Here is a 15,277-nt window from a genome sequence, read left to right on the forward strand (position 1 = left end):
CTCCTGACCATCAACCCTTCTATTTCCTTTCAGCTATTATTGATGTCTGCCAGTGCTTTTTTTTCTCTGCACTCTGAAAAAAAAAATCTATTTTTACTTTCCCCTGCTCTGCTGCTGGAGCTCCCATGTTCCGTCCTCTTCTCATTAACGGCGTGCGTGACACCTACACAGAGGCTCTGGGAGATGAATGGTCTGATTCCTCTGGGGAAGGAGTGAAGTATTACATAGTGTGCTCACACATGCACACTGTGTCAGTGAGAAGCACAGGAACACACTGCTGCTCAGATCATCACGGGATTCTACAGCCTTACTGCTTAAACCACGCAAATAATGGTCAGGACAACAGGCAGACAACAAACAGACAACAGGCAGACTACAGGTACACTACAGGTAGACAACACTGCTATACACACACAACCACAAGTGAAATAAATGTCTCATATTTAATGACCTACTTCCTGTGTCACTGTGATGTCTGTATACTGGTATGTTGCTCTGGTTACTGTTATCTGTTTTCTTTAGCGAAGGCTACAGTTGTTCGTTAAGTTTCCAATCACTCCAACAAGGAAAATATATCATTAGAAAACAACTGTGTGTTGTTTTAAATAAACTGTCATATAAAACAATTAGAAGTGTACGGTTACAAATGTGGAAAGTGTTAGCCACACTTAGCTTAAAGTTAGCTTAGTGATACGTACACATTGGAGCTGAATATTTGTTCTCACAACAAATCAGCTGCTGTAGGACGAGATGAAAGAAAGAGTATATTCTAGTGTGTGTGTGTGTGTGTGTGTGTGTGTGTGTGTCTAATTGCTCGGCCTGCAGGGGCACTCATGGGACACAGAGTTATGTGGGTACTAGGTGCCAAGAAGGAAACCATAAACCATCATTATGATGCCAAAACAAGATAGGGAGCCATGGACGGGTGCGGGGTGTGAGGGAGGTTATGAGGATCAGATGTGGTCTGTAGACAGAGATGACCCAGTTCATGCCCAAAGGCCAAATGTGTTCAAACAGTTACAGAACGTCACTGTTAATATAACTTAGGAAACTCGTATCTAGGGAGCTCGTATCCTGAAGCCTCACTGTATTATCAACGCTGCATCAAAGAGAGTGTGTTCTCTCCATCCATCCATCCATCCATCCATTCATCCATCCATCCATTCATCCATCCATTCATCCATCTCACCTGATCTCCCTCCAGCTCTACCTGACCACGTCCACACACCATGCTGTGCTGCCAGCACCATTACCCACTTCATCAGTGACCCCCGTGTTCGCTAACAGTCATCCATTGGTGCTGATTAAACTTTTAAATGCCATTTAATAGAAGCCTTATGTTGAGCCAACGTGTCAGTCAGCAGTTGATGGGGAGTAAACAGACACCGGCTCACTCTGCTGCCAGCTCAGCCTACTGGGCTGACTTTCCTCGGCTGGACGCTCGTCAGCCTCGGGCCAGGACAGGGTGATGAGAGTGAATGTGACCTGGACTCAGAGGAGACAGACCAACAGCAACAGCAACAACTTTTACCCTCTGTTTTACCCAGTAAGAGGGTAAAACAGGGGGTATTGTGTTCTCAGTCCACAAAGCCTGACTGTTGTTTTTCTGGAATTAATTTTCCATCAATACAACGTGAGTCGATGAACAATAGCCGCTCTGTTTACAGGGTCTGTTTATTTGGGGACCAAACATTGGTTCTCAGCAACCGATAATGAATTTTTTTTTCCACATTCCAACACTATTGGATTACAGGTAGTTTTGAAGGACACAGAGTCAGATTGACATTGTTAAAAACAGTCCAGTGTCCTGTGTTTACCATCCCTGTAGAACAGCATCACATTATTCTCTCAGCATGCTGTCCTGACACACTTCACATCACATGTCCTTGACTCTGGTACCACCGAAGGGCAGGGTCAGCTCCTGATGGAAGCTGCTAAAAAATATAGCCTAAAGGTGGGCCTGATTGATGTCCTGATGAGCTCTTTTAGAGTTATCATCAAACCAAAGCTGATATCTGGTCTGACTGGCAACCCGCTGCATCACCACATGCTGTAATGACCCTGTACAAGTGAGGACTTCACCCACACTCATACAGTATCTGCCATTCTCTGTAGTAGTACTGCACAGTACTGATGTGTATCCGACATCACTCTTCTTATGATTTGTTTTACAGAACAACCAACAGAAGCACGGGCTTGTCATGTAGAACCTACAATAACAATTGTTCTTCTGCAAACTTCTACAATTTGACTAAACAATGGTGAAACTCCAACTCCAACTACTACTACTACTTAGTAACACTATACTAAACGCTACAAAAGAAAAAGGTTTTCAATTTCGCCATCAATCTCTAGTACGTTAATGAATTGCAGTGGCCATATAACTGGAGTAACATCAGTAACGAGTCACAAACGAAACCGATAAAACTCATAATACAATAAAGTCCAGAGTAAAAATGATTTACTAACAACACGATACCAAAGCAGCAGCTGGACTGTAACTGAAAACCCAACAGAAAAACAAATTAAAGGCAAACTTACTATGTTCGTAGTTGAAGAACTGGGCCTGTGATATCCGAGGTTCTGGTTCGGCGCTCAGACTCTGGTGCAGATGTTTTTCTTTATCTGTAGGTTAGTAGTCCAACAAACTGAATCTTGTAAATTTTGTTTTTATTGTACTAAAGTTTCGACATTTGGTTTGTTTTGTTTTCCTTTGACAGCGTACAGACGCCATGTTTAAATCCCGCTCCTTTCCAAACGTTAAGCCCGCCCTCTTCTGCCTTCGATTGGTGTAAATTCAAACCAATAAGCAGCGCCGCGTCATGCCCTCGACCAATCAAACTATATCAATAACGTATTTACGAGGATTTGAGGCGAAGTCGACGTCTCAGTAATACCAAACAGAGAACATTGTATTTAAAGTGATTAAACCCGGCCTTAGACTGTTGATATAAATAGACAGAGCGCCCCCACCCTGAAGACAAAGGCTTTTCCAGCCTTTTCGGTTTGTCTATAAGTAGCCAGTAAACGTCACCGATGTGACGTCAATATCACTACGAATTTAGTAACTGGCGACGTCACGTGACCAATCATAGTCACTCACTACCTTTTATTTGTTAGACATGAATTCTTTATTTGTTGTGATTTTTTCCCTCCATTTTCCATTTTTGGATTATCTTTTGAACGAGATTAGCAGTTGATGATTTCTTCAGTAATGTTGCAATGACTTTCTTTCAGTTGTTTAACTTTCTCATAGAAGGGAAACTAAAGTTCCTCTTTTCAGAACCATGGGAATGGAGCTGTTCAGGAAGTGGGAGCGAGCGTGTGCATGTGTTTCCAGGTTTATGAGTCGGTCAGCATGAGTGTTTTTAAAAAAGACCTGGATCAGAAGGGCACGCATGCATTTGCATTGATGGCATTCTGCAGCTGCTCCTGTGTTCTCTCAACCACTGGCAGCTTGATTGACAGGCAAAGAGCTGCTGCCAAATCATGCTTGTGGTCCGGGCAGGCTGTGGGAGACGGGGGGGTGTTAAGTCGTCAGTATGAGGCATATGTCAGAGATCAGTGCTGGACTTTGGAGATGACTGAGATACTAAGAGAGGAAGGGCATGGTGGTCTGAGGTGGACACAGATTACCGGGGGCTTTGTGTCCAGACCGCAGGCTGAATAACACACAACATGGACATGGACCTTCCCAGAAAACCTCTTCATGTTTAGATTTGGCCTGAAACCTCACACATCACAGACTCACATCTCTTAGATTTGGCCTGAAACCTCACACATCATGAGCTCTATCACAAACAAACCCTTGAACTGTTCTAAGGCCATGATGAGGACTCCCTACAATGACGGTTCTATGTACAGAACCTCAGAAGGTCCAAAATACCCCCAGGGTCTCCACAGCTCCACAACCAGTGGTTCTCTAAAGGCTGCTCACAGTCAGGTTTTTTGTGGACGGATTTACTCTGGAGAACGTCCCTGGAGCCAGAGTGTGGGATTAGAACCATTCTTCCAGTCGCTGCTCTTCCGGGTCACGACCTTATTGCCCATGTTTGTTCATTAAACGAAAGAAGGACTTAGTGTTAAGACGAGGTGTCGATAAGAATAGCAGCGTTACTGACCGTGGTAACTGAGGGTACAACATGCCGTAGTAAGCTGGGTCATGTGACACATGGCTGATCAGAACTCCTCCTCCATAGAGTATCGTAAGCCAGAGAAAGTAGGAAGGGAGAGAGGGGGAGATGAAGGGAGGACAATGTTGGAGATGTTGAAGAAGGAAGGCAGCAGGAGGGGAGGGAGCGGCAAAAAAGTACATGATTGTGGTTGGTAGGAGTAAAGCAACAGTCAGAGAACAGATGAGTGGCAGATGATCAACTACAGTGACCCCTGCTGGATTAAGTCACAACATAAGTCATCATTAAACATGGATTTAAATCTTTTCCACAGATTTTTTTTTATTTTAATGTTTCTGGGATGAATGGTTTGTTAAAGGATTGCAGCTCAATGGGGAATGAAGTGGACACTAGGGAATGTTTCGGAAGTAAAGGCTGAAGGAGGGATCCATGACCTCTGTGTTCCGATGTCCAACGTCCAACTTCCAGTCTGGATCATAGGCTCCCGGTCCTGGAGTCTTCTGCCAAAACCATGGACAAACATCAGTCAAGACGTCATTTATTATAAATAAACATAAAACTTCATCCAATCATTCACACACTGTACTGTAGTATTAGACTTACAGGATGTACGTAGTACAGTCGTGGTACAGTGGATCTGAAGCAGGAAGTGACTCCTCCCTCACGTCTGGTCTGTGGACTGTAGTGACCCGGAGCCAGGCCCCCCCTCTGAGGTGGGTTTTAATGAGGAAGAAATTGATGGATTGATCATGTGACACGTCTCAGTGAACAGTCATTGATCAAACTGTCAATCAAACACCAACACAGGTTGACAACAACCAGCTGAGGCGGATTTTCACTCTACATCTCCAACGTCATTTCACCTGATGTATGTGAACATGTGACAAATAACGCGGTTGAATCGGTCTAAACTGGTTCAGTCAACGGGCAGAAACCTCGGCCTTAACCCAATTACACCTGAACACAGCCGACTGTAATCAAGCAGATGAGTGACTGTAACCCTGACGGAACTGATTCTGTCACCGATCCCACCACCAGACCACCGTGAACCTCCACCAGTGTTGGTTTCATACGTGGGTTTGATTTTCAGACCTCGTTAGATTTCAACTTATGACAGCAGTGATTGACAGCAGTGATTGACAGCAGTGATTGACAGCTTTGATGCTCGTATAAAACTTTAATATGGAGAAGATGAAAGCGATCTGCAGGTGTCTGAACACTTGACCCCTCCCACCAGCAAACACAAAAGAGCCTGGCTCCCAACGCTGTGATGCTGTCATTTATGACGCATTAGTAGAAGGCGCACAGGTCAAAGGTCAGTGCTAATGCTAATAAAGGCACGCAGGTCAAAGGTCAGTGCTAATGCTAATGTGGGCAATGAAAAAAAAATTGTTATCAATGTATATTTTGTAACTCCTCCTCCTCCCAGTGATCTGTTATTTATGGTCTTGCCGTGACTACTGTCTTAGCTGGTCTTGGTATCATATCTGCCCCCTCCCTCTCCCCCTCCTCCCGTGTTGCTATTCATACTTTGATTATTTTGACCTCCAACACCTTTTTAGATGAACCGTTGTTGTCTGTTGATGCTGCAGTCACACGGTCACATACCATCGTTTACAACGGTTCTTCTGTCTTGTGACTCTGGTCCTGGAGTCACCCCTTCGTCTCACCCGCTCTATCTCCTTCCTCCCCCTCCCTCTCGTCCTCTCTCCTTGCCTTTCACTTCTCCTTCCTTCTTACCCACTAACACACTTCCTGGTCAGCAGCAGCAGCGTGCCATGCAGAAATAGCATCACCCACCCCCCTCTCTCCCCCACCCTCCTCAGACATCAAACTTTTTCTCGTCCCTGAACACAGCACCAGCCTTTCATTCCCAGCCACCGGACTCTGACACTATCCTCTGTTCTTCTCGGGGGGAGGGGAGAGTGATGTTTAAACCCCTGCTGTCAGGTCCACAGGTGGCGCACTTGTCCACAGAGGGATGGATGAACGTTAGTTTAATGGAAGACTCGCAGTAACACCTTTTAACTTTGACCTGTTTTTTTCTCTGTGTCCAATGATAATGATGATGATGATGATGATGATGATGATGATGATGATGATGATGATGATGATGATTATGACAACAGAGCTCAGGTGTGTTTTGTTTTCAGCAAACAGTCCGACCTCAGCTGAACGTCTGAATGTTTCCACTGACAACACAGACCAGTGACTGACTGTATGAAACAACTGGAGCTCTCTTGGACCCCGTTGGTTGTTACGACCAGCTCATGTACAGAACGCTCTGATGTCACAGCGGTGAAATCTAAACCTACTGAAAATATAATGCAGTTAATCCCCAAGTCTTAATAACTAGTCCTGGTGAGCAGATACTTACAGGAGGGAAGACGATCCTCTGAACAGTCGACCGAAACATGACGTGTCTGAGCGGGTGGGGGGGTGGAGAGGGGAGGGGAGGAGAGAAGGGGTGAGGAGGTGAGTGGACTCCTGTCTTCCTGGTTGCTCTCCTCAGCTCTGCTCCACATCTTACCTGCAGGGAAGCTTCTCCACTGGTCTCTCTGTCACGTTGTAGTCACACGGTGAAGTCTTGAGGTGCTGTGACAGAGAACAACAACACAGATCTGTTGACTGTAGACAACAGGTGGCGGTGACGACTGCCAGACGTTCAACAACACAGCAGCGTTTCTCCGCTTCTCAGTTAAAGGACGTGTCTGTGGTTTTAGTCAAAATCTGTGTCAACAACCAGGTGAATAATGAATGGAAACCACTGCCTGAGGACGGGGTGGGGGGTGGGGGGGGGCAGAGGAGAGCCCGCCCCGCAGCTCTAATTTACCTGTTACTGTTACACAAACCACATGCAAAAGAGTCAAGTCAGAAAGTCCCAACATGCACCTGCTTTACTATATAACACATTTGTCTAGTTATAACCAGGCTGTGACCTGAGAGACGGATGAATGGATGGATGGGTGGATGGATGGATGGATGATGAACGGAGGCATGGAAGGTGTCTCTGACCCCAAGGGTGACGATATCTGGCCGTGGGCAGTTTTTGAAAGAGTAGGACGCCTGGTGCTTCTGCCCCTGCTGGATGAAGTCAGTATGTTCATATGCCCCCGGCAGCAGCAGATCCCCCCCACCTGCGGTCAGGGTCCGGGCTTCTCTCCCGACACCTTTGAACCCGTAGGTCTTCTTCACAGGGTTCCGCTCAGCTTCTTCAATGAAGTCAGGAACGTGATAGAGCCCAGGGTGGGGCGTGTCCTGGGGGGTGAGCAGAGGGCAGGGGTTTGGGGTCAGTGGCAGCGTTTCCATGATGTCCTTAAATGCACCTGGAAGTGAAACTCTCCAACTGAAACTCAGCAGTTACCAATACACCCCCCCACCCCATCACCACCCTGACTCCCACCCCCCGCCCCCGGCCTGGACACACTGTTAGACAGAACACTGCTCATCACATCAGGATGAACTGATACTGATACTGTCTGGGTCTTATTATGGTCTGTACTGTGGGACAAGGGAGGGCCTGGATCCTTCTGTGAAGTCCTGGCAGATGGAACACTTCAGGCGGGGGGGAGGCCGGGGGGTGGGGGTGAGAAAGTGCAGTGATGTCAGAGCTGCTCTTTATGCTGCACCAACACCGACAGGTTTATGGGCTGGACTGGAAGCCACCTGAGCTACCTAATGAGTCTCTCACTAACGACGCTGTGGCGTGCGGCGGGTGACACCTACCCTCATGGCTCCCAGCCACCAGCTGTCTCGTCCGCACCGCTCCGCCTTGTCACCGGCCTGGAGATAAGAAGCAGGAAACAGAGCAGAGCCTGGTTGTGATGACACTGCTATGACAACTATCTCCTGCTGGACCATGGTCTGCCGTACCCTGGTCTGCTGGTCCTCATTAACCACCCTGAGGTATGAGTCCCTACCTTATCGCTCCTGGTCCCGACCTTGGACATGTCCCTGACTTTAGCCTGGTTTTTCCACGTCGTCTTCCTCGTCAGTCTGCTCCCTGCTCTTGTCTGTCGGCAGTGACACCTGAACACCCTCCAAACTGTGACTGTTACCATGGCAGCGACTCTACTGTCATTCCATTTTTTGTAGTGTACCCAGGAGACACTTCTGAACCCTCACCAGGGTTCATCATACACTGTATACATAGTACTGCGTACTGCAGATACTTATTCCAGCATGTGATCTACATACTGTATGTGACATTTGGAGTGAGGCTACGAGAGCCGTTAGAATATTCAGAGTGAAACTTGGCAGCCAGGTGTCACTGAAATAAAATAAAATTAAAAACAGGGTTAATTAATTCCACTGCCTCGGAGCGTCGTTCGTTTGACATGAAGAGAAGTTTCAATGCAAATTCTCTTCTTTTATTGACGTTTCCTCTGAGCCGCTGTTACACGAGGTCACTGCTGTGAAGACGCCGTGTGTGTGTGTGTGTGTGTGTGTGTATGGCCATATCATAGACTATATATAATAAATGGACAGAGCTGTTTGTTACTCTGTGAATTCTGGGAGAGGTTTGGGACAGATTTCTATAAAAAGACACATATGTCAGGTGTTGTTGTTGTTCAAAATATAGCATATAGCATAAAATGTAGTCAATTAAGAAAAAAAATCTATGAAATCTATCTAAACAAGAACTCCAAGAACCCTGTCCCAGTTGGATCCAGTCATGACATCAACACCAGAAATGAAACTTGACTCCGGGCCTTTACCAGGTGGACTGTAGGTTTACTGACTCCATGAATGAGTCAGAGCCTGAGGCAGAGAGCTGCTGTGTGAACAGAGAACTGTTAGTTCTTGATCCTAATTTAGAATCATCACCAACCTGCAGAACAAGTAGAAATAATTAAATAATTTAAAATTCTAATGAAGACATCTTCTGTGCTGCTGGTCCACGGGGCCAAAACCAGTCCTCGTCCTCATGGAAACATCGGTACCAATGACTGACCAATGTACCAAAAAAACCAATGCAGATGCAGTTCAACGACAGCAAAAAAATTTTACTCATTATTTGGTGAAAGAAACGAGCCAATCAGGAGGCCAGGTCCACAATAGAGCTTTATTTATTTTATCATTCATTAAAGTAACAAACTCAGTATCTCCGCAAGCTACTGTAACAAACTCAAAATCATCAGAAAATAAAAAACAGGTACACCCCTATTTACACCACCGTCTCTGATGTACAATCACCTGCACCATGTGATGGAAGGGGGGGGGGACTGAGGAGGGGGCGGACGCCAAGTAAGACATGTGATAATCAGCTTCTACATGGTGCCGTGCCAACAGCAGCAGACAACACATGGTGTTTAAGAGTCAGCAGGGAGGTGGACGGCACAAGGCTGAGCTAACGTCCAGCGCCACGGTGAGCACTTCACAACAGAAGCCTTTGATCAGCCCACTCAGAGCTTTGATATCTTAACGACAGTCCAGACTTCATCTGAACTGAAGAGGCATTGGCTGATGCTCCTCAGTGCTTTAAGAGGGCAGGGGGTAGGGTCAGGGTGGGGGGCAAAAGGTGAAAATTTGGAACAGTAAACATTGTCATGAGGAGTCTTAGCAACAAGGAAGGAAATAAAAGGCGCGTCCCGTCCTCTGGTACAAAACAAGGGAATCATCAGTGAGCACAAACTGAAGGGTTCAGAAGTCTGAGAAAACAAGACAATTTCATCTCTGGGTAGATTGTAAAATTTATTGGAAAACAAAAATATACAACTTGGAATGAATTTTGAGGCATGACCAGAGGTCATTTAAAATAAAAAGAAAAGTAAAAGTAGTGAGTAAAACATTAAGCATAAGATTAGTTGTTTTTTTTCTTTCTTTCTGATATATAGAACAGCAGATACAAAAAGAGTTTGTACGAGTACCTAGGAGATACACCCGTGTCATTTTTCTGCAGTAGTGCAATGCTGAGAATTTCCATATATACTTTGTCCATAGTCCATGCAGAGTTTAAACTCCTCTACATTGTTTCCATGCCAACAGTGTTGCCGAGTGACAACCAGCTGACAGGTTTCCAATGTCGCCATGCGTGGAGGGGGCCCCGAGCACACAAGACAGGAAGATTGCAAGTTCTCCAGCTCCCAGGGGCCTCCACGGGCATCTGGTTGAACAACCATTCCGTCACTCCAAAACACCATGACAGCAAAAGAAAGGGACATCGGGACAAGAGCCTATGCAGTTTACATGCAGTTCCTTTGGACAGCAGAAGGAGCAGGGGGCGGAGGGGGCTATTAAGATTTTACAGATAAATTACACAAAGAAAAAGGCAAATTATTTATATAAGAAATCTGTACAAGGCCTTCACTTCGCTGTCATCATCTGTACGAACTCTGCGGGGACAAAGCAGACACGGGTTTTTGCGTCAGTCTTAAATCAAGGAGTGACTCCAGCACAGGTGTGTGTGGGTGTGTGCGAGAAAGACAATGTGGACCAACCTTCATAGTTGACCTGTCCATCTCCATCAATATCTGCTTCTCTGATCATCTCATCCACCTCCTCGTCAGTCAGCTTCTCACCCAGGTTTGTCATCACATGACGCAGCTCAGCAGCACTGATGTATCCGTTGCCATCCTAATGTCGGTGATTAGGCAGTCAGAAACAAACGACAAAAAAAAAAAAAAAAAAAAAACACTGACAAAAATACAGAGCTTTACAACAACATTACCTTGTCAAAGACACGGAATGCTTCTCTGATCTCCTCCTCACTGTCTGTGTCCTTCATCTTCCTGGCCATCATGGTCAGGAACTCTGGGAAGTCTATCGTCCCATTTCCTTGAGAGGGAAGGAGGACGAGGAGGGTATGAGGGATTTCCAGTCAGGACACCAGGTTCATGTGGTTTCTGGGCTTTAAAGTCAGATTAACACTCACCATCAGCATCCACTTCATTGATCATATCCTGCAGCTCTGCCTCTGTGGGGTTCTGGCCCAGAGAGCGCATGACTGTGCCCAGCTCTTTGGTGGTGATGGTACCATCTCCGTCCTTGTCAAAGAGTGAAAAAGCCTCCTTGAACTCTGCAGGAAAACAAACAGAGTACATACTTATTTAGTACAAAACAATAAACTCTAGTTGTATGTGTATGTTATAAGAACAGACATGATTTGACCAAATTACTAAACTGCCGTAGGACAAACTTAAAACCAGCTGTCACTCAAGCCAGAGTCAGTTTAAGGCTCACACGGTGATTATGGTTTACAGTTACAACAAGCTGCGGTAAAATGAGAAACTTCGAACTGCTGTCACTTCTGGCTAAACAGTGGCAATAAACCAAGAATCAAGGGCAGAATCTGAAACCTCAGCACAGACTGACAGCCTTTTCCGTGTGTACGCACATGTGTGTGTAGGGGCATGGGGTTCAAGGGACGGACAGCTACATGTCAAACTTGACAAGGAGAATTTATGATAAGTTGTTGCATAAGGCAGTTTTTTTGGTGTCGTAAAATGTAGAGCCTGCTATGTCAGTGACAGGGTCAAACATACAGGGCAACACCCATTTTAATGAAATGGCCTCTGCACAGCGGTGTAGTCAGCACACCAACACCATAAAACAGATCTTACATGTTTCAAACCAACCAATAAAACCTTCCATCAACGAGACGGTTGACAAATTCAAACAGCGTCAGTTAAAGGTGGTCGTAGTGGTGCGGCCGATGTCAGTAGACATAGTACGAGCATCATCTGCTTATTGTGAAACCAGAGACCACAACAAAGTCAAATCAATAGAGGAAGTACGATACTGTCAGGGAAAGCCTCTACGACTGTGTACGTCTTGTAGCTCAGACCCAAGGCAGTAGGAGGAAGGACACTCCCCTACAGTAGTAGACTACGACATCGAGGCCTCTTCCCACAGCGTACAAAATGCAGGTGGCTGCAGCATTCCAATCTAATGAGAACACACCCAGAGCAAAGGACTGATGTATACGATAAGAGGCTGAGGTCTCAACCACAACTTCCTAGATTACATCATTTATTACAAGGCGACCAATGATAATGCTTGAACCTTCCAGGGGCCAGTCCTACTTTCTGGAGCCAGCAACAGCAGTTTCATTCTTTCCTGTTTTATGACCAATACGCTGCCGCCACCACCAATGCCCTAAAAGGCAAAAGTGTAAATCCACTAGTCGGGTATCCATAATGCGGTCCATTTTGTGGGACGTGAAGAAAGTAGGAGATCAATGCAGCAATGTCTTACCGGCAATCTGCTCTTCTGTAAGCTGATCAGCCTGCAAACATCAAACAGGTTCGTTAAAAGAAGGAAATACGAAAATACAAAACAATAAGCATGCATTTACAGTACATTTGATAAAACTGCTGTTTTTAAAATTCATATTACATGTATACGTAGTTATATAGGATTGTTCTACATCACAATCATCGCAGTACAAAAAACCCCAGCAATTTCCCAGCGCTATACGACCATTTTTACTATACCATAAATGGGTTAATCTAAAAAAAAAAAAAAATATTTGTCTGCATTCGAACGTTCGACGACGCCTCACAATGAATGACATACAACTTGGCGGTAAGCGCTAGCTGAGAAAGGCTTAGCGTAGCTACAGCTAGTTCAGAGAGACATTGAATAAAACGGTTTTTACCGCAACCGTGCAGAAAATAGCGGTAGAAAATTAACCATCATTATTTTACTGATTATCAACCATCGCCTACAGTCTGGATATCACTGCTTTATAGACCAGAATTCTGAGGAGGTTTTTGAAAGAGGGGCGATTATTCTAGAAGCTAATAAAATGTAAGAAGGGAGACGTGAATAACGCCTATGTTCAGAACGGGTCCGTGTTTTTTGTTTATTTATACTGCAGGGATTGTCTGAAATCCAAGCAACACTCAAGCTAAGCGTTTATTCGGCGGGCAACGCTGTGGTCATGGTTATAAAGACGTCGCCGGTATAGTCTGATTTACGATAGATTTAGAGCGTTTAGCATTAGATGGCGACTCTCTGATGAAGTGGCAGATAATAACCATCCGTGGACAATGTATAAAAGTAGTTTTCTTACCATTTCGATGTAGTTGTAGCGGTTGGTTCACACAATATCCACGACGTACAAAACAGTGCAGTAGCCCTGACGTACAGAACAATCCCAATGAACACACTGAGAAAGTGGCGGCTGGACTCGCCTTTAACAGCGACACTTAACTCCGCCTCTTCTCCATATCACTCCGCTGACATCCATTTTCGCTGCTTTCCAAATATATTTAAAATCACCTCAATACTAGCGAATATCGCGCGAATAAAAACCAAAACACAAAGTCAAAGACGCCGAAGACGGCCTGTTGACGTCGGGACGTCGATATAAAGAATTTGACTTCATGTCTTTGGAGGTCTACATCCTTGCGTATGAATACTTTCTGCTACTCTGTGCTGTGGCACAAGACGTAGCCGCGCTTTCTGATTGGTCCATTCGTACCTGCAATGCGTCACTCCCATGCTCTGCGCTGTCGCTGCATCTTGTCGGTAGACATCCTCCCAGTCAGAGCCACAGGCAAAGCAGAGAGGCTTGTTGCATAGTGTGTGTGCGCGTGCGTGCGCACATATAGGTTTATATTTACAGAGATCTAGTATTAAAGTTTAAATAAGTGATAAACTAAGCTGTAACTGCGGTGTCCCAGAGCCCATTTAGATTTACTTGAGATTCGTCATCTTTCTCTCACATTTCTTTGCTCATTTTACTAGTATTGATCTCATAACTAAAGGATAGCATCGTTTCAGGAAGTGCCACAACGTTTTTGTGTAGCATTTCCTGTCTGCGCCCATCATTTATTACAACATGCTGCCATCTTTAGAAGCACAAGGTTTTTCGTGGGTTGCAGTTACCACACACTCCTGTGTGTGTGTGTGTGTGTTCATGTTTAGATGTGTGAAATGTGCCTGCTGTCTGATGACTGGCTCCCCAGGTTTAATTGTGCTGCCGGTGTGGATGGGACTTGATCCCAATCGCCTGATTTCTTATGCCTGACTGGTCTCCACTTCTCCCAGTGACCACCTGCCCCTGGGCTTCTCCCGTGGGAGCTGCTGTGGAGGAGGGTGGACGCAGTGGAAGGAGAATGATCTGAGGAATGTGCTAGAATGTCCATCCCACAAAAAAAAAAAAACACCCCTCCTCTCCAAATTCTGGTTCCACATTTAGGATTAGACAGGAATGGGAGATGAACATACGAAGTGTCTCCCACCTCCATCTGCCATATTCACAGAGGTGATGCTGCCGGTGTCATGTGTGTCATGTGTTCTGCTGAGCAGCCTGAGGTTTAAACAGTCTTTTTTTTTTAAGCAGGCTCTCTAATCTAGAACACAGAGGGTTCTTTCATTTAAATCTCTTCTACTGCTGTAGGTTTTTTTTTAAATTCTGAACATTATGCAATGAAATGAGCGACGGCACAAAGGCCAGAAAGTGTCACAAGAATCACGTCAGCTGGAGTACGAGGAGGTGTGTACCTTCACCTCAAGACCTCAAACGTTAAGAATGTGTCGTTAGAACTGATTCTTTTTTTACATTATCATGCAGAACATGTCCAGTGAATAGATGCTGCCTTTCTGTTTGGGTCATAAATATTTCAGAAGTGAGTAGTGCCTTCTATTTTCTTCAGCTTTTCATCTAGAGTGAACCACTGTATCAGCTGTTTGGGTGTTGGTGACATGGCCTTTAATGATCCCGAGGCCTCAGAGGAACTGCTGCGGATCAAAGGTGATCAGGGGTTGAAGGTTAATATGGCAAGGGCACATTGGAGCTCACGAGACAAGACTTAATGGTCCATTAAACCCGAAACCCATTTTTTAAGGTAGGCCCAAAGAGGCGTCTCCTCCCACCCCGGCCCTCCTGACAGAAGGACAATGGAGGAACCTTTAGTTTTGTTCTCCAACGTTTGTCAACTCTACTCTGCTCAGACCAGCGCCTTTCCCATTAAAACCTTCCCGTCAGCGTATCTGTTCTGTGAATATGTAACCGCCTCACGCCTCAAGTTTTTATCAGACCAGGCCAAACCTTGGACCGGTCTTTATTAAAGCGCAGCTTTCATTTCTGAACCAAAGAGGTCAAAGTTTGTTTCAGGCTGTTGAACGAAATCTGAAGAGGAAGCAGAAGAAAGGTTGACACTGTGGCGGACGTAAATGGAGGGGTGGGCAGGTGG

At 45.5% G+C, this 15,277-nt stretch overlaps 2 protein-coding genes and 1 long non-coding RNA gene across 4 annotated transcripts in view; all 3 read right to left on the bottom strand.

Annotated features, from left to right (window-relative positions):
- The window catches only part of LOC103386891 (uncharacterized), a 22,873-nt gene extending 19,867 nt beyond the window's left edge, over positions 1 to 3,006 (bottom strand). For both annotated transcript variants that reach the window (XR_003051237.1, XR_003051235.1), the window contains exon 1: positions 2,542 to 3,006. This is a non-coding gene — a long non-coding RNA (uncharacterized LOC103386891). The remainder of the gene's footprint in view (positions 1 to 2,541) is intronic.
- A 756-nt stretch (positions 3,007 to 3,762) lies between these two features.
- On the bottom strand, positions 3,763 to 8,571 carry stpg4 (sperm-tail PG-rich repeat containing 4). The gene is made up of 7 exons (XM_017037164.2): positions 8,054 to 8,571; positions 7,860 to 7,916; positions 7,139 to 7,391; positions 6,664 to 6,730; positions 6,511 to 6,556; positions 4,737 to 4,841; positions 3,763 to 4,633 (listed from the first exon to the last, which is right to left on the bottom strand). The coding sequence occupies exons 1-7, from the start codon at positions 8,192 to 8,194 to the stop codon at positions 4,523 to 4,525; spliced, it is 780 nt and encodes a 259-aa protein (XP_016892653.1). The 5' UTR covers positions 8,195 to 8,571; the 3' UTR covers positions 3,763 to 4,522.
- Positions 8,572 to 9,184: 613 nt separating this feature from the next.
- On the bottom strand, positions 9,185 to 13,304 carry calm2a (calmodulin 2a (phosphorylase kinase, delta)). Its single transcript, XM_008321317.3, has 6 exons — positions 13,150 to 13,304; positions 12,330 to 12,360; positions 11,008 to 11,151; positions 10,804 to 10,910; positions 10,574 to 10,709; positions 9,185 to 10,468 (listed from the first exon to the last, which is right to left on the bottom strand). Exons 1-6 carry the CDS (start codon positions 13,150 to 13,152, stop codon positions 10,440 to 10,442), a joined length of 450 nt encoding a protein of 149 aa, XP_008319539.1. The 5' UTR covers positions 13,153 to 13,304; the 3' UTR covers positions 9,185 to 10,439.
- Positions 13,305 to 15,277: the final 1,973 nt, after the last annotated feature.

This window comes from Cynoglossus semilaevis, chromosome 12 (genome assembly GCF_000523025.1).
Source record: "Cynoglossus semilaevis isolate Cse_v1.0 chromosome 12, Cse_v1.0, whole genome shotgun sequence".
NCBI classification, from domain to species: domain Eukaryota; kingdom Metazoa; phylum Chordata; class Actinopteri; order Pleuronectiformes; family Cynoglossidae; genus Cynoglossus; species Cynoglossus semilaevis.

What these genes read in the sequence shown, in the direction of transcription:
- stpg4 (XM_017037164.2), bottom strand. Translation starts at nt 8,194, where the DNA reads ATGGTAACAGTCACAGTTTGGAGGGTGTTCAGGTGTCACTGCCGACAG. An exon ending in GTGGAGAAGCTTCCCTGCAG is followed by an intron (nt 6,557 to 6,663) that starts GTAAGATGTGGA and finishes CCACCCGCTCAG; the next exon opens with ACACGTCATGTTTCGGTCGA. An exon ending in GACTGTACTACGTACATCCT is followed by an intron (nt 4,634 to 4,736) that starts GTAAGTCTAATA and finishes TGGTTTTGGCAG; the next exon opens with AAGACTCCAGGACCGGGAGC.
- calm2a (XM_008321317.3), bottom strand. An exon ending in CAATGAAGTGGATGCTGATG is followed by an intron (nt 10,911 to 11,007) that starts GTGAGTGTTAAT and finishes TTCCCTCTCAAG; the next exon opens with GAAATGGGACGATAGACTTC. An exon ending in TGGACAGGTCAACTATGAAG is followed by an intron (nt 10,469 to 10,573) that starts GTTGGTCCACAT and finishes TTGTCCCCGCAG; the next exon opens with AGTTCGTACAGATGATGACA.